General features: G+C 44.9%; 1 protein-coding gene and 1 long non-coding RNA gene across 10 annotated transcripts in view; one reads left to right on the top strand and one right to left on the bottom strand.

Moving 5' to 3' along the window:
- The window catches only part of LOC103295699 (uncharacterized), a 362,653-nt gene that overhangs the window by 277,364 nt on the left and 59,237 nt on the right, over nt 1-26,052 (top strand). For 5 of the 8 annotated variants that reach the window (XR_008558213.1, XR_008558209.1, XR_008558211.1 and 2 more), the window contains 2 exons: nt 20,057-20,147; nt 25,741-26,032. This is a non-coding gene — a long non-coding RNA (uncharacterized LOC103295699). Of the gene's footprint in view, nt 1-20,056; nt 20,148-24,885; nt 24,979-25,740; nt 26,033-26,052 lie in introns of those variants that run through there. The other 3 variants (XR_008558210.1, XR_008558215.1, XR_008558214.1) reach the window with 3 other exon arrangements.
- Nucleotides 1-26,052, bottom strand: part of TNC (tenascin C) — a 60,358-nt gene that overhangs the window by 19,923 nt on the left and 14,383 nt on the right. The window contains exons 10-16 of one of the 2 annotated variants that reach the window (XM_008152108.3): nt 19,103-19,375; nt 18,303-18,575; nt 17,438-17,710; nt 13,934-14,206; nt 11,499-11,771; nt 4,069-4,341; nt 2,274-2,546 (exon numbers count right to left, since the gene is read on the bottom strand). In XM_008152108.3, the coding sequence (XP_008150330.2) occupies nt 2,274-2,546; nt 4,069-4,341; nt 11,499-11,771; nt 13,934-14,206; nt 17,438-17,710; nt 18,303-18,575; nt 19,103-19,375 (1,911 nt within the window). The remainder of the gene's footprint in view (nt 1-2,273; nt 2,547-4,068; nt 4,342-11,498; nt 11,772-13,933; nt 14,207-17,437; nt 17,711-18,302; nt 18,576-19,102; nt 19,376-26,052) is intronic. The other variant, XM_028161410.2, reaches the window with a different exon arrangement.

Genomic DNA, 26,052 nt, shown 5'->3' with positions numbered 1-26,052 from the left:
ATTGTAGCATGTCTCCTTCCACATGAGGAGCCTGGGTCAGATAGAAGGGAGGATTGCCAAGCAAGTGTCTCTGCAGACACGTTGACCCAGGCTCCAGACACAATGTTATTGCAACGCCGAGGTGTGTGGTTTCAAATGCATCTGAACTAGAACTGAGTGGAGGAGTTAAGAGGTTGTTTGGCTGGGGAGGGTGGGGTGCAGTGGGAAGGGAAACATTCTGGGAGTTGGGCATTGACCACCCCCATTGGCCTTGGGGGTGCATGTGTGGGATTCCCAAAGGGGACAGGTTAAAGAACCTCCAGAAAAGAATGACAGAGTCATTTTACTCTGTGACTGAAATTTAAACTATTTTCTGTCTATTCTGTCCCCCTACCCCCACCAGCTAGTGCCTAGATACATGTTGGCATTGAACTTCCCAGAGGCAAAAGAAGCCCCTGGCAACCCTGGACCTCCCAAAGGGGAGGCTGCAGTGAAGGAGGGGCTCAAACCACAGAAGGGAAGATGCGCCATTGTAAATCCAGAATGACAGCTAGAAGGAGCGCCAAGTCATAACCTAAGTTACATAAATAAGGTGTATGTGATTTCTCTGAGATCTATTAGTAAGCAACGAACACAATCACACACACTCTTCTCTTTGTGATCTATAAGGCCCCAGAGAAAGAAATCAAAGAAAGGGCTTTCCAAAAAAAGTAGGGTCTGCCTTTTCTTGAATCATGATTATTCATTCTCTGTTTGGCTTTAGAATTGCAGGGCCTCCAGAAAAGACCAGCAAAACAAAATCCATCTGAAGTAAACTTTGAGAAACAGTGTTTATAAACCAAGGTCAAAACCAGGCTCTGCCTCTGATCTGCAGTTGTTTTATGGGCAGCCACGGGGGGCGGAGAGGATACAGACCCACATCCTGGGGGTGGGGTGTCCTTGTTAATAAGCAATGGGCTTTCCCCCTTGGCTGAATGGCTGCCTGGATTCAGCATTTCATCCACTTCTACAAATATTGGTCATAATTTCTATAGGGGCTTCTTGGAGCTCATTAGGCCCTGAAACTTTACATCACAAAATACCCATCTCTGAGCAAAGAGAAGGTTTGGGCCAGTGTTACACCCCATGCCTAGGAGAGATGGCAAGTATATGCAGGGTGGACAAAAGTAGGTTCACAGTTGTGTGTATGGTAAATAATATAATAAATAATAATGCAAGAATAAACTTTGTTTTGTACTCACAACTGTGAACCTACTTTGCTCACCCCGGTATAGTCATTGATTATCTGTCATCCAGCCTGCTTATAGTTAATAGTATTAAAATAAGTTGGAATTTGGGTCTACCCCCAATCTGGTTGTGTGACCTTGGACTAATCGCTTTACCTTTCTGGGCCTCAGATTCTTCACAAGATGCAAAAGCAGAAGAGGCTGGGCTACATCATTTCTCTAGTCCCTCCAACCACTTCTGTGGTTTTGTGATTCTTTCCCTCTGATTCCTCTTTCAACAGCCATCTCTATGCTCCATTGCCCTCAGTCCTGAGAAGGAATTCACCCACCTGTGGTAGGCCTTTCCTTTTCCTTCTAAAGAGCCATTTTAGTTTTCATATTATCATTATAATAAGTCGTGCTATTAACCATCTTCGTTTATTCTCCTTGGAACAACTCGTATGGAAAGGGGTTTTCATTTCCCCCTCTCGTGCCTTTTAGAGCTGCTCTAAGTATCGAATAAAATCAGCAACCTTCCTGAAGAGCAGCCCCTAACCTTGCCAGCTTCCCCCTTCCCTTCCAGATCACGGTACTGATTATTCACACATGCATTTCATATACATTAATTTTTATAGGGGAAGGTACTATTCCCCATTATCCTTGCAGAGTATAGTTTGAACATTTGACCAAAGAATGAGGAAGTGTATCTCTGGGTAAAAAATGAGATAATAGGTAGAAGAAGTCTTTGGAATGGAAAAAATTCCATCATTGTAATGATGATATATTAATGATAATGAATATGTAAATATATCTCATTTGCTGAGCCTTTGCTATGTGCCAGCCCTTCTGCTTTGAGTTTTTCATGAATTATCTCATTTAATCCTTACAACGCTATTAATTAAATGGCATCAGACACTTTTTGTGTAAAGACTTAGCCAAATTGCCCACCGTCACCCCTTCTGTAATCAAGAGAGCCAGGATCTCAATGCGAGCTTGTCTGCGCCCAAAGCCCCTGTTTTTTCCCAGCCCTGTGAGGAGAAGCCCCCAGGTGGGGACTCCGCTCTGTCCTCTCCTGTTTCTGTACGGTACCTGTGGTTGCTATAGCACTGACTGGCTGGGATCGCCTTCCACTGCTTATGCCATAGAGCTCAATTTCGTAGGCGGTGGCCTCTCTGAGACCCGTTATGTCCCTGGTACGTTCGGGGGCAAGGAGGGTTATTTCCAGTGGCTCAGACTGCTTTTTGGTGTCTCTGATTTTGAGAACAAAACTGTCGAAGACCCCTTCATCAGCTGTCCAGGACAGACGGAACCCGTCTGGGGTGGCATCTGAAACCAGAAGGTTGTCGACTTCTGGCTCGGCTTCTAGAAGGGGAGAAAATGGTGGTAGGAGGAAAGAAAACATCATTTATCAGTGTGTGTCATCTTCTCTCCAAGGGGGATGTCAGTATGCAGTGATGTCCTGAGAGATCGAAAGGAAAATCATTCAACATGAGCAAGTCTAGCAGGCCTAGGAGAAGGAAAAGATGGTCTTGACACATTTAATACAAACTGAGTGGATGCTTGCATATGTGAGTTTTGTCTAAAAGCAATCCTATAAATCCACATCTGGACTCAGCATCGGCCCCTCCCCTGCCTTATTAAACAAGTTCAAAGCCAGGAACTTGTTTACGTTTGCTCTCTGTCTTCCAGTGGCCGAGTGCCCATCCTCCATGAGATCTTTTTCTTTTCTTTTTGAAAAGACAAATAAACCAGCTTTAACGATCTGTAGAGCTGCCTATGATGATACCGCTGATTATATTTCCCTTGATCATGAGCAAAATGGCTTTTAAAATGATGTAAATGTTATGATCTTTTGGCTTTTTTCTTGGAGCGGTTTTACTGAAGAAGGCTCCTACTCTTGACTTGCTTGCTTTAACCATTAGATATATGTTAAGATGGTAGAACTAAGGCTTGGAACCTCTTGTGCTAGATACTTTGGACACAAGGCATTATCTGGGATTGCCTGAACTAGACAAAACTCAATGTCAAGATAAATCTACAGCTGAGTTTCCCAAAGTGTACTCACAGCACACTATTCCTGTTTGATCTTCTTCCTTAAAAGGTATCCACTATCCAATAAGCTTGGGAAATACTGCCTGGGTAAGTCCCTCTTGGAGAGACATGCACATTTGGATGTTCTGTAAAGCCTTGTGGTCAAGGACCCTGTTTTAAGTCAGTGTTTCCAAAACTTATTTGAACATGGTTTCACCAAGTGGGGCTTGAAAAATTCTATGGAAGTAGTAATCTCTAGAAAGACTTTGGGAAACACAGATTTTTGAATGTTAATGTTGTTAATGCTCTACTTCTCTAGGAATGACTAGTCTTGAGAAAATTATGGATTTAGTCTGTGTTGAAGAATATCTAGGATATTAGTGATTAGCAAGATAATAAGTTGATCATTGGTTTTCCAATGACAAGCCCACCTGGTGAGTTTATCAAGATTACAGTTGAACCTTGGAGATGTAAGTGTTGTAGTTTTTGAAATATACTCATTGGTATATTTCCTGAGAAGGCTGAAATGTAGCTGGGAACCAGCTAGGATGAGCACAGGGGAAGGTGATGTGGAGTAAACACAGAAGAGCTAGGGATAAGTCATGATCTAAAGGATTTGGAACACGAAGTGGAAACATTTGGAAACATCTCATTTCTGGAGTGGGAGAAGGGGAGTGCTCATTAGAGACATAAGACGAGGGAGAACATGGGGTGGGGACATAAAAGAACAGGCCACATCTATGGATTAAGTAGAGCACATGGACAAGGATGTTAAAACCATGGTGATCCGGTACACAGATTACATGGTAGGAAACCAGGAAGGGAAGAAAATGGCTCACTTGAATCAAAATACCTGTAACAATCTCAGCCCTCAAGGGCTTGGTTTGGTGCCCTTGGGTGAAGCCAGAGACCACAACCTCATAGCCAATGCCGGTTATGAGGCCTCTGAGCTCCAGCTTCCTTTGGGTTCCTGACAGTGTGAATTCCTGGGGATCCAGCAGCTTCCCTGAATCCACCACCGTTACTAGGAAGCTGTCAAAGGCATTCTCCGATGCCATCCAGGAAACTGTGAACCCGTAGGGATTAATGTCGGAAATGGTTAGGTTTTCCAGAAGGGGCAGAGCCTCTGAAAGAAGGGAGGAGTGAAAAGAACTCAGGTTAGCAGCACTGACTCCGCCAGGACAGCACAAGTCTCTGCAAACACTGCAGATACCCCATCAACCAGTACATGTATCACATGCTCAGCAAATGCCTATCAGGAAGAGTTTAGATGCCAGATGATGGTATCTTGTATAACCTCATAAGAAGCCTATGAGGTAGATAGTATTTGCATTATAGTGGTAAGAAAATTGAGCTTCAAAGAGATTGATTGGTTTGGCCAACTCACATAGCTAAGTATGTGATAGACCAAGGTCTTTTAGGAGTGTCTGACTCCAATGGCCATGAATCAAGTTGATTAGGCCAATTAGTGACACATATTCACAAGGTGAGATAAAAGGAGGAAGTAAGATTTTTATGGTTATGGCCAGTAAAAAATACTAAGACTTGCTAATTCTTTTGATGTTTGATTTTTCTGGATAAAAGTAGGAGATAAGGACATGTCTGGATCTTCAGTACGTTCTGTTAGCGTCATTTGTTCATTCATTCACCAAACATCTGCATCCCGGGCACTCCTAGTTTTTCGGTGCCCAGGGATCTTTCCACACACTGGGATTCCTAAGAGGAGTGAGCTTTTAACAGCTGAGTATCAGTCAATACTTCCCTCCCCCAATACATCTAAAGAAACTGGGAGGTCATTGACTTATCCAAGATCACATATCTACTAGGTGGCTCAGCTAAGATCCAACCCAGGTCATCATACTCCAAATTCAATGTTCTTTCCACACCCTTAGCCAACAATTCATTAGTCAACCCCACCAGTGCTGGCAAAGTCCCGAGGCATAAGCAGGATTAGTGAAGGTCCAAAGCCTCCCCTCCAGCAAAACAAAACGCAGTAATGGCGAATGTATTTAGTTTTTACTGGAGGGGCATGGGCTTGGGAATTCCATGGCCAAGGCTGTTTAGCTGCGTCTAGTTTAGAGCCTTCTTTTTCCCTGCAGCTAAATGGAAACTTTCAAAGAGATAAATGACCGATACACTAACGCCCACAGTCTAATCCACGGGATGTAAAGAAAAATGTTTTAGAAAGAAGTGTTTGGTGAGTGAATGAACAAGTAAATAAATGCCCTCATCCCCTAAGCAGAGACTGAAATTTTACTGTGGCTTGGACTTTTCTGAACTTATGTTGAAACACTTGGTGTTTATTTTGAGACATTTTTTTTTTTTTTTACCACGTAAAGATCTCCCCAGAATCATAACTCTATCAAAGGCAAAGATGAAATCACGTGGGCTGTGCAAACAGGCTTCCTTGTCGGTAAGACAAGGGGCTCAAATTCCGTGGCTGAGTCTTGTTTAGACAAGCGGCGCCTCGCTTTGAGAGCTGCCTCTTTGCACCTTCTCGCTGTCAAAGCAGCGCATTCTGATGAAAAGGAGGGCGTGCGGGCTAATTAGTCCATCAAAGGCCTGCTATTTGTAGTCCCCTGTGTTCGCTTTTCCCCCTTATTAAAATATACTTTTTTTTAAGATGCAGTCTTTTTTCTTCAAGGATTAGCTGAGACAATGCTGTAACTGGATCTAGGATTCCCAGAGCCAGCTTTCCCTACCTCCTTCTCTTCTCTCTGTTCTGTGGGAGGTCCTTCAAGAGGCTACAAGTCAGGGCCTGATGGGACCTGTGGCTGGCCATTCCTTCCCTCCTGGGCAGTGGGATTCTCATGTCATAGCTACCCCTGCCTGCCCCCCCCCCCCCAGGCCCCACTAAGGAGGTACCATGGTCTGTGTTTGGAGACCATATGATGGAGTGGATTTACATTAGATAGCAGGACAGAATATATAACCACTTTTTGATCTCACATTAAAACATATCTGGGATTCTCTTTAAAATAATAGGGAAGTCCAGATTGCATGGGTCTTTGGTTTCTATCTAGGTTTACCACTTATTTTTAAGAACACCACTTTCCTCGTAGTGTTGGGAGAAAGCAGAGAGGACCCGGCATCTGTGAAATGCCAACTGGGTGCCAGGCGGTTAAACCTCATCATAGCCACTTAGTTCCTGTGACAAGGTTGCCAGTGGGCACTGTGGTATCCTCTCCCCATATATAAGGAAACTGGGGTTCAGGCAGTTAAGAACCAGATGAGGTTATATAACTGAGAAGATGCGGGAGAGCTTTAGGAACCACGCAGGCCTGGCCTCAAAATCCTTGCTCTTGTAGGACTATGTTGCCTCCAATTCAATACTTATTTGAACTTATTAACATCTCTTATTTACCATAATTTAGACCCTAGGAGGTTCCTGGTTTAATGTGAAAACTGGTGGCAAAGTTGGTTTTCCTCTTTTTCAGAATAGATATTTGGTAAATCGACACTATTTGCAGCCTTTGCCATTGATTTAGGATGATCTCAGGAGAGGAAATGGAAAAGTATTTCTTTATGTAACTCAAAGAGAAGTTAGAAGTCAAGTTAATGGATGGGTAAGGTTTAATTAAGCTTGGAATTTATCTCCTAGGTTGAGCCTTCATTAATTTGTTATGAAGTCAATTTTAAAGAAGTCTTTTTTTTTTTTTTTTAGAAGAAAATGATAAATTATTACATTTCTGGGGCAGGTAGGTCATGGTCTGCCTGCCTTATGTAGCATGGACAAATTCCTGCCCTAGGCCACATTAACATATAAGTCACTCTTTAGCCAGAATCTCTTAAACTGCGTATCAGACAGCGTGTAAAACTGAGCATAGACATCCATGGAAGTTTCATTCTGTTGACTTCATTGTCTCAAGTTCCTACACGTGGCTGCCTAAGATCCCTCTTTGCTCTCCATTTAGACATTTATATATGGAGTGAAGACTATGTTTTGGGTTCAACTTCTCTTTAGAATGTCTATCACCCCCCCCCCCCCCCGCCATTTCCCATCTCAGAATTCTAAGCAGACAAGTGAGAACCTTTGAATGAGTACCTGTCACGACAAAGGCAGTGAGGGGTCTGGTAGGTTCCCCTGCCCAGGTGGTCCCTGTCACGCTAACGTCATAGCCAGTGTTCTCCACCAAACCGGTGACGTGAACATGCTGAGCATCTCCTGAGACTGTGATTTGCTGGGGCTCATGCAGCCCATAGGAATCGCTAACATTGATAACAATCTTTGCAAAGGGCCCAGCCGGAGCAGTCCATGACACGTGGAAGCTGTCAGAAGTAATATTGCTAAGAATTAGCGTGCCCAGCTCTGGCTCTGGCTCTGAAGAGGAAGAAGGAAAACGGGCAGAGAGAAAGGGAGAGAGACATAGTTAGAGGAAGCGGTAGACCTCTCAGAATGTAGCCACAGAACATGAAAGTATCCATCCCTCCAAATAGTTGCTGAAAGGTAGCACATTAGGCTCCACTGCTTTATCGGCAGGCATTGATTTGCGTTCTTTTTAAGTGTAGACATGAGCACCTGCTAGTCATGCATGAAGAAAAGCAAAGAAGCCACAAGAGCAGTATACAGGATTAATGCAAAGGGTGTCAAGGACACCGGCTGTAAGGGGGCCTTAGCTCTGTAAGCTGTTCCAAGAAGACAGCTTCCTGGTGAAGTATACGTGGCAAACACAGAAGACTACACCTCACCCTAGAGATTCCCAAAGCATGCTTGCATTTTAAAGACTCTGAAATGCTGGCTCGGTTCAAAAATAAACAAACAACAACAAAAAAAAAACCCTTCATTTTGGTTAGCCCAGCATCTCATAAACTTATTGATTCATGGGTACCCTTTATGAGGGATATTCTTTGAACATCTCAAGAAGCTGGTGTGCCATTGAGCATGCCTTAGAAAATCTACTTTGAAGTTTCCTTACTCAGTCTTCTGTACATCTATTTGGATTGTACAAATTAAAGGTTACTATCCATTCAAGAGAAATTCTTAACAGTACTTAGAAACCCAAAGGTATATGCCATAGGGAAACCTACATCTCACTCCAAATGCTTTAAATGTGGAAGTTACTTTCATTAAAAAATTCCTGGTGTATGCAAATGTGAGAGAGAAACTTAACGTCAGGCGCTGCCTTTTTCTGATTAGGAAATTCCCCTAGTGGATAATTTGGAAAGTGGATGGTTCCACTGTGGTTAAGTTTCTCTTGTCCCTTAAAGTCTAGACAATCAGGGATAAAAGCAACTCATTTTTAAAGTGGGGGGCCTGTACCATTGCTTTCAACTGAGATGCATTTGGTCTGGTCTCCTAAATGCATATTTATCAAATACTACTACCACTAAAGTAAGTTCAGCCCAGCCTGTATTTTAGAGAGAGGCAGCAGCCCCGGAAGGTGAGATCGGAGGATGAGGACTCAGGGTTGGGAGGAAGCAGACCAATCCTCCCACGGACTTAGGAGTTGTTTGGCTGCAGCTACTGTATTTACAGGAGGAGGGGACTCATTTGTATAAACTTGAGCTGGACAACTGCACAACATAACTTGATGCCATAAAGTCCCTAAGGACAAAAAGGATCTGGCTCAGAAACAGAATGTAGCCCTAGGTAAGGGCATGGGATTTCCTACTTAGCAGTCAGCTTGAGGCATAATTTGCAGCCACAGCACTGGCAGATTCCTTCAACCCTACAAAAAGTAAAGTCCTCCAAACGGGACTCCGTTTGTCCTGTATTTGGCTGTGGAAGCAACTTCCCGAATTAAGGATGCACGCTAGGACTCTCCTCATGCGACCAGACAAGAGACTGGCAGTGCCAACACATTCACATGCTGAGTAAGGCCTGGCTCCTCACTGCCAGGTCTCCTTACTGCCAGCTGTCTCCCAAAGGGTGCAACCAACCTGAAAAGTGAGGTGCAAGAAAAGACGCAGAGAGAGAATGGTAGGTAGTGTTCCATGCAAGCCAGAGACGTTTTTCTCCCACCACGTCTAACCCTTCGGAACAATGCCTTGACATGCTGCCTGCTTCCAGGAAAGACAGACATTTTCCAAAATTGAATGCTCTGAATATTCAACACATGCACCAAGATTCTGACAAGATGATGGATGAGGAGGGAGATTCTAACTCTTTGTGAAGATTTCAGTGGATGACAAAACATGCTTGATCGAGTAAATGTCAAAAAAGGACAGTCTATAGGGAATGCAGGCACAGGGAAGGCTCAAGGACAAGGTGAGCCCACTGGGTCCTCTCATGTGGTTCTTGGGGTGTGCTTTAGGGTCTTTTCTCTGCCTGTTAGTGGTGCTACTTCTAAAATCTTTGTGGAGAGAAAGAGAATGTCGAGCATTCTGATCAAGGAACCAGAGACGGCATGCACATACCTTGTTCAATATGACACAGGCAAACTCTGATTAGAAAGACCACAGGCAGATGATAATGGCAGGAACTGGAAACGATTATTCAAGATCAGATGAAAGGATGGTTTAGAAATTCAACCAAAGCAAGTCAGGTTAACTCTTTACAATTCAATCCAGATGTGAATGCATATTAAGGAAACAGCGGTTGACATTAAAGTTCCTTAACTGGGGTAAGAGTATTTTTTTAATCTTTAAAGCTCTGATTTGGGTGGCTCTATCACATTTTGAGAAAGATCTAGAAGAACTAGGAGGATGAAAAATGGGGAGCGAGTGATTTTTTTGGGATGCTCCTCAAAGGAAGTTCAAGGAGAGTGAAGAACTGGTCCCAGGAAATGCCTGTGGTTGTTGGACCGCCAGGGTCTGCGTGTGCTGCCCGCCCATCAGCCCATGAAGGTGGGCAGGGTAAATGGAAGGAGCTCTGAGGGCAGAGATGCGGGACACCGCAGGCACAGAATGCACCACGGTCCTCGGAGGTGGTCAGAATGCCTAACTTCTCTAAGAAAGCTATCAAAGGCAGATTCCTAGCGTTCCACGAGATAGACACACTGCCCCAGGTCACATGTGTGATAGTGAGCTGGCTAAGGAGCGGTTTGGCTACTAAATCAAGGAGGGGGGAAAAAACAGGAAAGTGTGTCAATCTGAAACACTCTTACAGGGTCCAAATCAAAACACATATGACTAAATCCGTAAAGTTTTACACTTTGCCCTCTGGTAAAGGAACGGGTCCTTTGTTGGAAACCAGTCTGAACCATGAGACTCACATACATGTGGCTAATTTTCTTCCCCGGGTTGTGTTATAGTACTTGACCCTGGCTGAGACCAGAATGAGATAATGCTGGCCCGCTGACTTTCCTGTGAGCCACCCTGATAACAATTTGTAGTCTTACATAGAATGAAGACAGAACCTCCCTCAACCATGGGGGACTTACACGAGAGATCATTTTGATGCTACAATGTCTACTCTTTTCTTGAATTCCCCAGAATATGAGATTGTGAACTATAAGAAGAAATTATCCTAGGCTTATTCCACAAATAATGTTTTTCTTCCAGTTTGTGATGTCTTACGTTATCTGTCAAGAGAAGGCATATGTGCTGAGGATGCTATTTTGAATGGAAAAGGCTCTCCTTTCCAAGTTCATTTAGATTATTCTTTTGCGGCATGCCACAGGACACCGGCCGCAGAGTGTGTCACAGGCACTACGGATTTAAAGTGAGAGCCATTTCCTCTTCTGTTAAGCAAGCTCCTGGTTGTAACATGACTACCTTACTTCTGTGTTTGCCATCTACCATTCGCTGCTCTGGGGGCCAGACAGCATGTTCTGGTCTTTTCTCTTAGAAGTGGCATTGGAATTGGGGTGTTCTGAATGGAATGGTTTCCCCTGCACGCATCTGAGGAGGAGCCTGCTCTTTCTCATTGTTTTCCGATTTAAAAAAATAGCACCAATACGATTTCATGAAACTAGCAGGATGTTTGGGTATTAAGAGGTCAAAGGCACTAGGAAGAGAAAGACACTAGGATAACAAAAATATGATTTTTAAGACCTCTTGATGGATGTGGATGTCTTGCCAACTCAGGGACAATGCTCATTATGGGTATTTTTTGCTTTGTTTTGTTGCTGAAGGGGAGAATGCTTTTCTCCAGATTCTATATGGCAATCTGGACCAAAATACATTTTACTCTGCAAATGTGCTGGTCAGTGATAACGCAGGCAAGGCGAATGCACCACTTGGGCTGCTGTTGGAAGAGAGTTTTGTTAAATAACCTTGAGCTTGGCATCATGGAGGAGTCACTGCACTGTGGCTTGCGGGTCAATGGGCCAGGAATGGCTGCACCCTGCAAGGAAGACCCTGGAGAGAGAGGGCGTTAGACATGGGAGCATGCACGTGTACCTGTGGTGACTGTGACATTGATGGTTTGGGTCCGGATGCCGGGAGCAAGTCCAGAGAGGTAGATAATAAAATCATTACTAGGGCGGAGCCCTGAGATGTAGGCAGTTCGTGCAGCACCAGAAATTTTGTATTGCACCGTCTCCAGTAACCTATTGGAATCAATAATTTCAATGGTAAAGGTCTCGAAGGCGCCATTGGTAGCTGTCCAGGACAGATTGAAGCTCTCAGGGGTTACGTTGGAAACATTTAAGTTTCCAATTTCAGGTTCTCCGGCTGAAAAAAAAAAAGGGGGGGGGGTAGGAAAGAAGAAACAAATAAATTTGAGTTAATCATTTGGCTGTGTTTGAAGGTTGAGGTTGTTAATAGAACCGCAGTCGGGAAGAAAGATCTGATACCTGAGGGTTATGGTGAAATGCAGCAGTGTTACCAGTCAGCACCCATGAGGGAGGGAAGGGGGGTTTGTTAAAAGAAAAATACAAAAAGGAAGGTACGGCAGTTAGAGTTCCCCGCTCTGGAGCTGCCCATGCCAGGCTGCCGGATCTGGAGTGTGAGAAACATGCTGAATGACGGGGGCTGGACCTGCTGTGCCTAAGCCTAGATGCTCCTGGGAGCCCCACCTCAGGGATGCTGGCGGCTTCCTGGCTCCGGATTTGCAGTCAGGAGACCAACGTTACTGCAGGCGCCCTTTGCTTTGAGAGAGCTCCCATCTATTCAAATGAAGATTAAATAATTCTGATGCCGTCACCCTCCCAAGATGGTACCTGGAGACTTCTGATTTTTGTGACTTGAAGGAAATTGGCAATGTGTCAGTGCCATTCGTGGGACTTGCTTTATCCTTCTGACAAGGGCCAGCCGTTCTCACAGTCTGTTAAAATAGCTTGTCCTCTCTTAACTGCTTTCTTTGTGGGCCAAGAAGGCTAGTGTAGCATTGCCAACCAGGAGACAAGAGCCAAGGCAAGAAATAACATTTTGTCTTGGAGATGGTCCTGCCCAAGCTTTTCTGAGCAACGGGAATAACCCATGCGGAGGGCAGGCAGGAGCGGGGATTGAAAAGCTAATACTGTCTCCCTGGCAAGGAAGGAGAGGGCCTTCCCGTCCCAGCGGATTTGGTGAAACACAGAGCAGATAGAATTATGGCCCTTCCCCCCTGATACTGACTCATCAGAAGCAAGAATGTTGCTGCCACTAAAAAGAAAAACAACCATAAAAATATGAAGAACACTCGAACCACAAGATCTGCAGGAAAGATCAGAAGTTGAGGGCGATTGCTCTGCCTTCTGAGGAGGATGGTCTGTGGATGTGAGATGAAATGAGCCGCAGGTCCATCCAGAGCAGCCGAGGTGGCAATATTGAGGCAGTTCATGCAGCGGTTGCCTGTGTTGTATGTGCATCTCAGCGAGAGCTACTAAAATGACTGAGGCTAAAATGTGGAGCTATATTTTTGATAGAACCAACTAGGACATATAGGTTTGCATGAAAGTTTTGTTGCAATAATTATCTAAAAATGGGGCATATGCAAAACCAAACAACACAGCCTCTACTTCCAGGCAATGGCAGCCCATAGGAAGGTGAACAAGGCAAACGTGCTGGAAGGCTGCTCACAAGCAGGCTCGTGGGAAACACTGGCCGCCTTGTCACTCAGAGTGATGAGCCAACTCTGAGGCACTGTCCTGGGTCTCGGCTGGGAGTGTGTCATCCAAAGGCCAGCACTCCAGGGCGCAACTCTTGATTAAAAGAGCAAAAAGGGCACAGGTCCCTGACACTCATGGCCGGAACATTCCTTGCTTCAGATGCTGCTGGGTGTACTTCTGTTAATGAATGGCTTTTTCTTCGGTACTGTCTCCAGTCCTAATCGTGGGATTTTCTTTCTCCCTTTTTGGTCTAGCTATTGGCTAATTTTGTGTTCTAACAATGACTCAGTATCTGAGAGAATTCCGCAGGGGAGGGTAATTCAGTTCTCTTATTATGCTCAGTGCATTTTAAAGAAACATTTAAATTAAAACATTTTTTGAAATGGAAGAACGACAGTGTCCATACCCTTGAGGGGTTCAGGATAGGAAAGGATCATTTCCAACTAGCAAAAAGGCTCTCTAAAATAAGTAATCTGTGCTCCACCATAACTCACACATGGGAGGGGTCAGCTTTTAGTTATATCCAAGCACTAGAGAGAATTCAATAGAGACGAGAGATGTGTTGTAGAATTAGATAAAGTCTGGGGGAGGCTGGAAGCTGAAGGTCAGAAAAGGCAACATCTGTATTGCTCATTCTCGGGATGCAAAGGCATCTGGACCAAGGCACAGCCCCAGGGACCATGCACAGCCGGCAGCTAAGGGGCACAGGGAAGGGATTCAGACATGGAGAGAAGCTGACTCCCCGATCGCTCGGAGAGAAAGCAGGGAACCTGGGGAGAGAGCGTCGACATGGAGAGGAGGTACCTGTGGAGGCCTCAGCGGAGAGCACTGGTGTCCTATAGCCCCGGATCACCCCGTAGATGGTAACTCTATAAGGGGTGGCGGCCTTGAGGCCTGGGATGTCCACAGCCTGTAGGCTGCCGGGCACCGTGAGGTTCTGAGCCGCCTCCACCTTGTTGGCCTCCTGCACCTGAATGACAAAGTGCTCATAGGTCTGGTCAGCTGCGGTCCAGTTGAGTTTGAGGCCATCCCAGCCCACCTCGGTCACGACTAAGTCTCCCAGCTCAGGGAGCTCCTCTGAAGAAGGATAGAGAGGTATGTGTCAGTTCTGTAAACCAAAAATGAGGAAACCAAATGTCCCACAGCCCAGGGGAGAGAGAAGGGGATGAGAGAATAGTGTGTGTGTGTGTGTGTGGTCATTCTTGGTCTCTGGCTATTTTCCCTTTGAACTCTGGTAACCTGGCCTCAGCAGTTAAAAATGGGCAGAAAGGAGAACATCTGCATTGTTCATCCCTGCGTTGGCCATGCCATCTGGACCACTGCACAACCTACCGGGAGGTCTCTGAGCAGGCACAGCCAGAACTTAAAAGATAACTGGAAAAGGTGGGATTGTCTGTCAGGATACAGGAAGTAGGAATGGATAGAGGTGCAGTCTTTGGAGGCTGCCAGGTCTTGGTTAGAATTCCATTACTGATGTTTACTAGCTGTGTAATCTTGGCATGTCACCCAACTCATCTCTGAGCCTCTCGCCTCACCTTTAAAAGGAGCTGACAGCACCATTTCCTTGGACCGTGTGATGATTAAGTGCTGCTATTTATAAACCTCTGAGTGTCCTACCTGACACGCAGTGAGTGCCTGGTAATTGGCAGCCTAACAGGTACATCGTTGTCTTGATGCTGTAACTACACAGGAACTCCATTTCTTTAAAATGACCTTTTCCCTAATCCCAGCCAGCTTCCCCCTGTCTAACAGCACCATGACTCCCTTGCCTCCTTTCGACCAGACCCTTCCACCTTCACACACTGCCATCCACTCCTTTCTCCTGGAGCACTCGGGACAACTAGGTTCTGGTCAGCATCAAACTCCCTTAAAGAACAAAGCCTCAGGTTTGTTGATCAAGAGAGTTTTCGTCCAACTAAAGATAACATCTTGACCTGTTATGTTTCAGTCCCAGACCCATGAAGGTGGAACAAACCCTACTGACCACATCCTTTCAAAATCAGAGCGACGCCATGGCTGATGTCGGGACCAGATGCAATGATCAACTACATCCTACCCTGGCCCTGACCAGGCAAGTAGAGCCCATGCCCCACTCCCTTAGTTGCCATGATTAACGCTTTCCCCCCTATATAACCATCTTCCAGAAGCCACCGGGGAGCCAGGTTTTAGAGCATTAGCTCACCTGTGTCACCAGGCTTGGTGCCATTTCCTTAAATAAACCTTTACTTTCCTTGCTGCAAACTCTCATTTGCATCTTATTGGGCTTTGAATTGCACAAGCAAACCAACCTGCAATTTCTCCCCTTGGGAATTCTTATTTCTATGGGAGATAATTCCCACTTTATTTCATTGCTTGACCTCGGAGACATCATCTCATTGCCGGCCACAGGCTATCTGACTGGGTTTATAAAACCTCAGGTTTAGACAAGTCTGATGTCTTATCTCTGGACTTTTCCCAGCTTTTGGGGATCAAAGGTTCTGTATGGGATTCTTGGTCTGGTTCTTTCCCTCTCACCGGTCTTCTGCTAGAACTCTGTGTCCGAATGAAGAATGTTTGCACTAGGAAGCAAGGTCCTTGGTGTGAAGGGAGGGCCCACGTTTAATGAGAAGTGGTTATTGCTTGGTAAATGGTGCAGAGAACTATTTCTTTCTCTACAATGTAGGAAGGAAATTTAATGTAGTTATTATGGCTAATTTTAGAAAGTTTAGATTCAAATATGGAAAAAATGAAACCCTGCTTCTCAGGGTTAAATGAAATCTCTCAGCCTCTCTTTTGAAGGCTGAAGTGGCCATGGATTCAAAGTTTGAAATGAAAATAACTGCAGGAATTTTACCACGAGAGTCTGAGCAAACCTGGCCATTTAGAGGGGCTGTTTCCAAACTATGTTCCACATGGACTTGGTGTTTTTTGGAAGAAACGGGCTGTGGCCATGGGTCTAGGCAGCCCCCTGCTCCTTCCCAGCTCACCAAGATCAGCTGTTTGTTTAGCTGTCACAAATGGGGCTCCTTGTAAGATTTCAGGTGCCAAGGAATTCTGCTGCTAAAAGCGAAGGTTTACCAACTACAGATGCAGACGGCAGCATCTTGCACCCAGATTATCTGTGTCTCAAAGGCCCCTTCGCTCTTTGGTGTGAAGCGACTCCAGGGAACCCAGGACAGTGACAGTTTGGCCAGCTCAGGGATTGTAACATTACCTTTCTGACTTTTGAAATTGTGTGCAGTTTCTAGCAAGGACCAACTTTATTTGTTCTATATGAGCAAAAAACACAATTCTTTGATTTAGCTTATTTGGACAGTGCTATCAAACCAGAATCTGTAGGAAATATCATGGGCTTAAGGCTCAGCATAAACATCCTACTAGCAAATATCTGCCCCATTTTCCCACAGCTCCTTTGTACGCTGTTTCAAGAAACCTCATGAAGAGTATGGAGTTTTCTGTAACAGACGGAGCAGCATAGTTTCATGGAACAAATTGAGATGAATTGTTTTTCCTCCCCAAATCAAAGAAAAACCTTGAAGTCGAATGTGGCTGTCCTTTCTTGGAAATGTTTCTGCCTTGAGTGTCTGCTAAGGAGAGAGAGACTTGCCCACTGGTGTGGCTCAGTAGTCGAGCATCAACCTATAAACCAGGAGGTCACGGTTCCATTCCCAGGTATGGACATGCCCTGATTGTGGACTTGATTCTCAGTAGGGGTCATGCAGGAGGCAGCCGATCAATGATTCTTTCTCATCATTGATGTTTCTCTCTTCTCTCGCACTCTCCCTTCCTCTCTAAAGTCAGTAAAAATATATTTTTAAGAAGAGAGAGACTTGACAATTTTAGATCATTTCAAAGGTTACTCTAGAGATCTGACTCCAAGGTGGATGGCAGTGAGTGAGGCCACCAACAATACAATTTCTCTAGAAAGTTCTGAATTTTATTCGTGTGCAACAGCTCCAGTCTATGCTATTTTTATCATGAGATGTTGCTATCTGATAAATGTAGCTATTTGCTGTTCAATGTTTATTACAGGATGGGTGCTTTGCTAAGCACTTTCATGATCTCATTTACTGCTCAGGATAGTGTTCTGAGGTAGGGGTGTTGTCTGGGATTTGAAGGTGAGAAAAGAAGGCTCAGAGATGGAAAATGACACCCCCAAGAATACTCAGCCAGTTAAGGTGGAATTCCAAACCAGACCTCCCTGAGCTACAGCTTACGTTCCCACTGCCTCTCAACATCACTGGGATCGGCTCTTGCCACAAGGGTTTTCTCTGTTCCCAAGACAGATTGGCTCAATCACATCCCTGATCTGAGAGGAGGGTCAAATACCTGTGATGACCTCTGCAGCAAGGGGTCGAGTGCTGCGGCCCCTGACCTCGCCGTGCAGGGTGACTGTGTAAGGGGTACCAGCTGTGAGGCCGGGGATTTCCACGGAGCGCAGGCTGCCAGGAACGGTGAGGCTGTGCACTTCTTTGGCTTGGCCAGCCTCCTGGACCTCAATGACAAACTGCTCATAGATCCCAGCTGGGCTGGTCCAGTGTAGCCTGAGCGCGTCCCAGCTAACCTCGGTCACTGTGAGGTTTCCCAGATCTGGAACCTCTTCTGCATAAGGACAGAGTTCCTGCGTTACTAAAAGGGGCAGCTGCACACTGGAATTTGGGTAAGATGGCATTTGGGCGAGGGATGAGCTGTCCAGGGAGTGTTGATTCCAATAATTTATTTATTGCGGCTGTTGAGCTCACTCCAATAGTTGGCACTAAAGCCAGGGTTTCCCTATTCAGCCTTTGGGGATGAAAGATAGTTCTAGGAATTGTTTGCAACTTCTATTTTGGACATACAAATGGGGCTTTGGGGAGTCCTTTGGTGTGTGCTTAAGATCAGTTCAGACCAATATTTTTTCCATTTGCAAATTGTGCTTTCCAACTTCTGAAATACTGTCACTGAAACTTGCTTTGAAAGAAAAGTCACCTCTCACTTTTGTAAAGGAAGAGTAGGTGGAGTTCTCCATGGAACTGGCTTCCCGGCTAGGACTAGGACTTGGACGTATAAGGGATATGCCATTTGGACGGAACAGGGTGATTCTCGGGTTTTCCCCAAGTGTAGGGGCTGAGCCTGGTTCACAGCAGGGAGCAGCTGTGTCCCTCCTGAGCAGAGACAATGGGAGGAAGCAAGTGAGTAAATGAGTTTAGAATACCTGTCCAGACTTCAACAGAGAGAGGGGCTGTGCTGGAGTCCCCAGTGACCCCGCGGATGGTGACACTATACTGAGTGGCTGCTTTGAGCCCGGGCAGGTCCACGGACCTCAGCCCTCCCGGGACTGTGAGGTTCTGGGCTGCCTCTCCTGTGCCAGCCTCCTGCACCTGGATAAAAAACTGCGCATACGCTCCTTCCGGAGCAGTCCAGTTGAGCTTGAGGGCGTCCCAGCCCACCTCGGACACGGTGACCTCTCCCAAACTGGGAATTTCCCCTGGAGAAGGACAAAGAACCAGTTTCATACTCAAATCACATGAGATCCAGGGACGCTTTGACACAATAGGCATTATCTGGCTTTAAAAAATGTGACTTTCTTTAGATAAATGCGCATCATGCAGCTTCCTAAATTTGTGAAACAGAGTGTAGGAAAATATTGGTTATCTTACTTCATTCAAAAATTGCTCTAATCTCCAGAAGACAAGGAGATTAGTTTACTTTGAAGTAAAATGCCTTAACTTCCCTTCCCAAGAGGGAGCCTGCTTGTGAAGCTCAAGGTCCCTGCCACTGGGGTTGCATATGTGGTCCCCAGACGGGCTCTGCAGGACTCCACGGGGTGTGGCCCACACGGGTTCAGTGTGAAAGCTGCCCCTGGATCCTGCAGCCTGGCCGCTCCCCATTCTTAGACACCAAGGTGCTATTACTTGGGGCACAACCAGTCCATTCAAAAGCAAGCCCGTCTGATTATCCTTGGCAGTTTCCTGTTGAGAAAACAGAAGCTACCGACAGAAAGGTAAAAGGTACCTGTGGAGGCCTCAGCGGAGAGCACTGGTGTCCTATAGCCCCGGATCACCCCGTAGATGGTAACTCTATAAGGGGTGGCGGCCTTGAGGCCTGGGATGTCCACAGCCCGCAGGCTGCCGGGCACCGTGAGGTTCTGAGCCGCCTCCACCTTGTTGGCCTCCTGCACCTGAATGACAAAGTGCTCATAGGTCTGGTCAGCTGCGGTCCAGTTGAGTTTGAGGCCATCCCAGCCCACCTCGGTCACGGTGAGGTTTTCCAATTCAGGGGTGTGGTCTGAATAAGGACAGAGATGGGGTCAGTTAAACCATTCCTGCAGATGCTTTCCTCCTGGGGACCCAGGAATGGCAAGGCAATGCTGAAAGGCCGTGAGGGCCTGCGTGCTGCGCGTCACGACCGCTTCCCCGAATGGTGCTGTTGCATAAAAACACCAACAGAAAAATCAGTGTAATCCTTATTTTGCCTTGTTGCATATTTGGGTTTGTGTTTTCGAAATGGCACTTTCCTATTGACTTGTTTAGGAAATGCTACCCGTCTAGGTTAGTACTGCTCTGGGCTTCCGTTTCCATTTTGGAAAGTGTCTCTCAGGAGGATGAGATCTGAAGGAACAGCCTTCGGCTATTCCTCGGATTCTTGGTCCAGCCTTCTGTATTTTGAGAAAATTGGCTCCTTTTAGATTTCCTTCCTTTTCCTGCTTCCTTCATCTCCTCTACATTATTGTCACTTTGTGTTGGAATTTTTGTCAAGTTTCTGGGGCTCTAATGTTTACATAAACCACTTCAGGAAGATGAGAGGGACATTAACACAGTATGAGTGAGGCTTAATTGAGCCAAGCGGCAAGTCTTTGCAAAACTGTCCCTTACTGGATAGAAAGACAGACTGAGGCCCTATGGAATGTGCCATCGTCATTCATCCGAACACACAGTAAAATCGCTCTTGTCTAAATATGCCTTCAAGGTGATAACATGCCCATGGCTGAGCTCACATGGACCTTGCGTGACCTGGGAAGAAAGGACTGTCTCTGGAAATGGATCCTGTAAACAACAGAGTAAGAACTGCTTTGAGTTTATTTAAAAGAATGTTTTCCCTCTCTATTTATGTCTCATACTGGTTGCTAATTTCAAATGAGCTCTGCATGTCCATGAAAGCAGGCTTCTAACTTGAAAATCTTAGTTGCAATTGGATGGAAGATAGCCTTTCAGAGGAGAAAATGCATCTTTTCAAGAATCTTTTTAATTCAGACTTTTCAACCTTAGGAGAATGTTCTAATTCTCATTGGCAAAGCTTACACTCCTGCAAATCTTGCTGATCTAGGAAAGGGGTCTGTAAACTGCCATCCGAGGGTCAAGTCTGGTCTGATGCCTATTTTGGTAATGAGCAAGCCAACAGTAGTTTTTATCATTTTAAATGGTTGAGAAAACAAGCGAAACAAGAATAATACTTCATGATGTAAGAAAATAGATTGTGTCGGAACATAGCCATGCTCTCATTTCTGCATGGCTGCTTGTGAGCCCTAAAAACACAGCTGAGCAGTTGTGACAGAAACTGTATGGCCTGAAATTATCTGGCCCATTTCAAAAAATATTTAGGACACCTGATCTTGAACTACATTCTATGGACTCATTTAATCCAAGTTCGTGTCCTAAAGTGCATACCCAAAGCCTCATAGCAGTTCTAACCACACACACACGGCCTCGATGAGAAAGATTGGACCCTGAACTCAAAGTGATGTATTCAGTTTGGGCAAAAGAAAAGGAGAGTCAGCCATCCTTAAACTCACGGGCCTTGTGAGCCAGGAGCAGTGGTCTAGTTATAACAATGGTTTCCCTGACCTTGGGAGGTAGGCACTCGGGAGCATGTTCCTGTCAAGTACTCCAGCAGTCCTCTTGCTTAAAGAGACATGGTACAAATCCAGGCTAAGCAAAACAGCAAGGTTAAGGAAACTGATCCTCTGGCTCATAAACTCCCCTCTTAACCCATTTTCTTCTTTTTCTCCTCCTGCTATCAAAACGGCTGCTCAGCAACTTAGGTGACACTGACAATTCCCCCCTTAATGTGAATTAAGTCACTGTCTTTCCTTGCTAGCTTTTAAAACTCTCTCTCGCATTCTGCCATAAAACATCTTTCTTTCCATGAAAGAAATACCAGGTACCAGCTTGTGAGAGATCTGAGAGTCACCTCACAGGGCAGGGAGGAGGTAATTATTGGTTATCTATTAAACTATTGCAAAAAAGATTAATGGAGAGATGCAAGATCCACAATGGAAAATGTCTCTTCCTGATGAGAACCATCTTTTCTCCTTGAATCAGGTTTTCATATGCCACTGACACACTCTTGTACAATCTGCTTCAGCTGCTCATTCAGCTGAGAGATTAACTTTCACATAATGTTATGTTGCTTGGTAAATAGTAATCATGGTAATGGTACTGCCACCATAATTTTTGTCTATTCTTCCATTTTTTGTTTTTTTCTGGGGGTTGGTCAATCAAGAAAGAGCACCGGTTTATACTTAGTGAGCAATGCTGTGACTGTATCTGGGTGCTCTTGGCACCCCACCTGACCCTTCACTAAACAAATGCTAGTCAGATAAGTCACAAGTATAACTTCCATGAGTAAAATCAGTAGATAAATGAAGAGGGATAAGAATGATAAAAAGAGAATAATATTAATAATTCTGCAGACAAAAGTCGAGGTCGGGACCAAGTGGCATCCCATAATAAATGCAGACTCTCCATTTCACTAGTAAATGACACACTGTGGGCTTATTTCCTCAGAAGCCCAGGGTTTTCGTTGTATAGTTCCACACTCAATTTCTTGGCATTTCTTTATGAAAAGGCTGTTGTCTTTTTCTTACAGCTGTGCACTGGCATCTACCCTCTAAAAAATGTCAGTGGGCCTGGGAAATTAGGATTTCCAAATCCCCTTCTGTGCTGATGGTGGGTTGACCAGCTGGCCCAGAGGAATTTCTGGCTCTGCCAACTTTAAATCTTTAGATTCCCAACATCTTGTAGATGGTACTGCGGGGCAACTTGCTGCCTTAAAATATGCCTCTTTGGAAAATTTATTATTCTAAGATGGTTATTTTTAAAAAACTAAAGATTCTAGAAGAACCTTTGACATCTAGCTGCTTAAGAAAATTAGAGGACTTTCTCCAGGAAGGGAGCTATCATCATAAATGACCACAGTTTAATATGAACTAAGTGTGATAGACAAGGAGGAACATAGCAAGGCCCCTTTGATCAGTCCTTTGTGTGTCCCATTGTTCAAGGTGGCCCAGCAAACACTCCTTTACTAAATATTTGCTTCTGCATCTCCATGTGAACTTTCTCCCCTTTCAAGGCCCAAATCACTACCTCTTCTTTCTTTTTAGCTTAAGATGGCATATAAGCCTCTACTGCCAACTTGTTCTTGGGCCCAATAACCATTTGGAACATATATAAATTTGGTGATTGTCACCTGTTAATCTGTTTTCTGTCATTTTAATTATTCCACCAGCCAGAAGAACTAAGAGGGAATGTCTCCCTCCCCAACACTGGTATAGAAAGATGCTTCAGTGGCTTTGTGTTTCTACGTATTCTCCAGGCTTTATGTCCCTTATTGCTCACAGAATATTCCTGGCCTCCACTCCAAGCAGGGTTCCCCTGAGGTTATCAGGGTCAAATGCAGAGAGGAGGGGTGGCAAGGATATGCCTGATATGCACTCAATTTTTTCAATGCTAACAGGCATAGTACCCTCCCTCCCTCCCTTTTCTATCCAGATTAAGCTTAACTGAGACCTTCTAGGGGAATGACTTCCCTTTCCTTCTCCTTAATCCTTGAGAGAGAATTTGGGCTGCTAGTTTAGAGGTGGAGAGGCCAGAGGATATGATGGACATGCTGCCTCTGGAACAACTGAGGCCCGCAGTGCTCATAAAGCACACATCTTGTGCTTGGCTGTGTTCAAGGCCCTGGGGATGCAGCGCTGGGTAGAGGCAGAGTGCTTCCATTTTGGTTGGCAGTAGGAGGTAGGCCATGGATAAATAAATTAACTACTGAATAATATCAGGCCAGATAAGTGTCATGAGGAACTTTGGAGCAGCACAGAGGGGTAAACCAGGATGGGGGCACCATTTTATATCGGTGGCCAGAAAAGGCTTTTGAATAACACACAAGTTGAATGCAACGAGGAAGAGGCCCTGGGAAGAACTAAGAGAAAAGTGGTTCCCTGGCAGCAGGAATAGCTTGTGTAAAGGCCCTGAGGTAGGAACAGGCTTGGTCTGCTTAAAGAACAGTGAGAAGGCCAAGGTGGCCATGGTGAAATGAGTATGAGGACAAGGGTGGAAGGAAGTCAGAGAGATGGGATGGGCCAGATTCTGCAGGGCCGTGCAGCCTGTGGTAGGGTCTTTGGATTTTATTTTAGGTGTGATGGGCAGCTTAGGTTGTACATACTTTTAGTTGGGTGCCGCCTCAAGGAAAAGGCTTGCCCTTTGGCTCAATTCCATGGCGAGAGCCCTGGAATTCCTTGGGAAAAATGCTTTGGGGCAGCCAATTCCACATCTGCTCTGTGAAACCCACAGATGACGTGTGGCTCTTTGCAGACTTCTGCTTTTGAGAATCTAGTGATGCACAACTAGAAGTCCCTTTCTTCTGAGGTTTGAATCTACAGCCCTTTGACATTTCAAGACTTGTAGCCACATGGTATGTCTATCTAAGAGCTTCCACTTCATATTTCTTTTTTCTTTCTATGTGCTTACCAAGGCTAAGTGCCTGGACTTCTGTTTCTTTACATATTCCACAACACAGTCCTGTTTGTCTCTAGGTGTCTGTCCAACAGCTTCCTCCCATTTTATTTATTTTATTTTTAAATCTTTCCTGATGCTTAAAGTCATTCTGTGCTCCGGCTGCCTGCTCTGCACCCCCAATTCCAGGAAGTGGAGTATCATGCTTTCTTGTTTACTAGGTAGTGAATTCCTCGGAGCACAGACCTGTCTTAATTGATCTAACATCCCCAGAACTTAGCACAGAGCACACTTGTATATTATTGACTGTAGTAAAGTAAGAGACTTGGGAAGACAGAATTCAAGAGAAGCAATTTTAATAAAATAAAATAGTTCTATGGAGAAAGCTATAGAGAGATATATTATGGAGACAGTGAGCAAAGAACCAATAAAAGGGACTTTGCACATTTTTCTTATAATGAACAATGTCCTTAAATATACAAATGATTTCTTTGAAACAGTGTTAAGGAGGCATGCCTGGGAAATGAAATCATGAGCCTTTGGGATGCCAAAAAGGGGCTCTCAGTCAGACACAAAGTAACCCCAGCCTGTGGTTCACTTGAAAGCTTGCCTCTCTCTGTGCTACCAGGCCTGGGCTTCCCTCCTGGAGATCGGGGATAACGTGGCTATAGCCAGAGGCTAATATAATTGGATGGAGCTATGAAACTCTCTTTGATACAGCATTTGTCAAACTCAGGGAAAAGCGGAGAGAGAGAGAGAGAGAGAGGGGGAGGGAGTGGGAGAAAAAGGAAGAGGAGGAATTCCCTCTTTTTTGTTTTTCAAATTCTTTATCCCTTGATACCTTATATCAAGCTGCCATGTTCAAATCTCTACCATCAATTTATTCCTTCCTGATTCTGTCCTGCCCGCCTTCGTCTGTGATTAGGCTTCCTCTCCAGAGCACCCCGATGATCAGCTCAGAGCTGGTGGGAAGCAGTTGCTCAGTCAGTGGAACTGACTGCCGGGGCTCACTTCAGTCTCTGAACAGGCTGCTGTGGTATACCAGATGCCTCTTCTCTCTCCTTACAGACAACCACCCTTTTATGTGGCAGCAACATGCTCAGCCAGAGACTACTTAGTCTTTCCTAAATCTAACTTACAGCCAGGAACAATGGATGAAATGTGAGTAGAAGGCATTAGGGAGGTTTCCAAAAAGACTCATCTAGTAGGCTCTCTTTTTGGTTCTTTTTTTCCCCTCTGTTATGCTGCCTAGAACACAGGTATGAGGGCTGTACTGCAGCAGCCGTGTTGTGACATGGAGGTGACTTTGAGAACGGAAGCCAAGAAGAGTGGAACAGAAAGCGAGAAGGAGCCTGAGTCACTGATAATTTGGATCTGCTATGCTATCCCTGAATCACCTAGCCTCAGATTCACTTTATGAGAGAGGAAAGCAGGTTCCAAGTGGCTGTTATTTGAGATTTATGTTCTATGCTGGTGAAAGTATTCAGACATGACAAAGACTCAAAGGCATTTCCATATTTGTCCATCATTACAACCTCTTTTCTGTTTAGAGAGATTCAGCTGGAATAACATCTCTGTCATGACACTCTGGCTGCTCCTGATTCTCCCAATCATTCCCTGTCCTTGGTTGAGTTCCATCTAATACTCTGAATATCTGGTCTTCCCCACGGTCTGTGAGCAGGAGCACCTGAGCCAAAGTGACAATACTAAGTACATGACCCACTTGCCCTTCAAGTACTAGCACACTAAAGTGTATTCAGTGGGTTCTCAATACTTACTAGTTAAATTGAAACTAAAGACTATTACTTGTCAAATCCTGAAGAATTAACATTTTCCATTATAATCTTTTATATTTTGGGGCCAAAATTATATGTGTATATTTTCATATAGGAAGAACTGATTTTTTTTTTTTTTTCGTTTTAGCCTATGAGGAAATGTGGCAGCAGGTACAAAGAACAGAATCACAGGGCTGGCAGGGACACTGGAGGTCAAGATCAGCAGCCATGGGAAGGTGAAGTTCACTCTTAATGACTAAGAGGAAACAGAAAATGAGGAGGGTACTTTGAAAGAAGGCTCCAAGGACCATGTGCAACTTTTCAGGTAACCTTAGAGGAAAGCAAAAACCTGGAATAGAAACACTGAAGGAGAAATAACCAAAGAGTTATTACCAACATCCTGGTCATCTTGAAGAGAAATAAAATTAAATGTAAGTTAATTGTTAGGCTAAAGGAGGCA

Source organism: Eptesicus fuscus, chromosome 15 (genome assembly GCF_027574615.1).
Source record: "Eptesicus fuscus isolate TK198812 chromosome 15, DD_ASM_mEF_20220401, whole genome shotgun sequence".
In the NCBI taxonomy this organism is placed as follows: Eukaryota; Metazoa; Chordata; class Mammalia; order Chiroptera; family Vespertilionidae; genus Eptesicus; species Eptesicus fuscus.
Note: the sequence above shows the minus strand (reverse complement) of the source record. Positions and strands in the feature narration are given on the sequence as shown.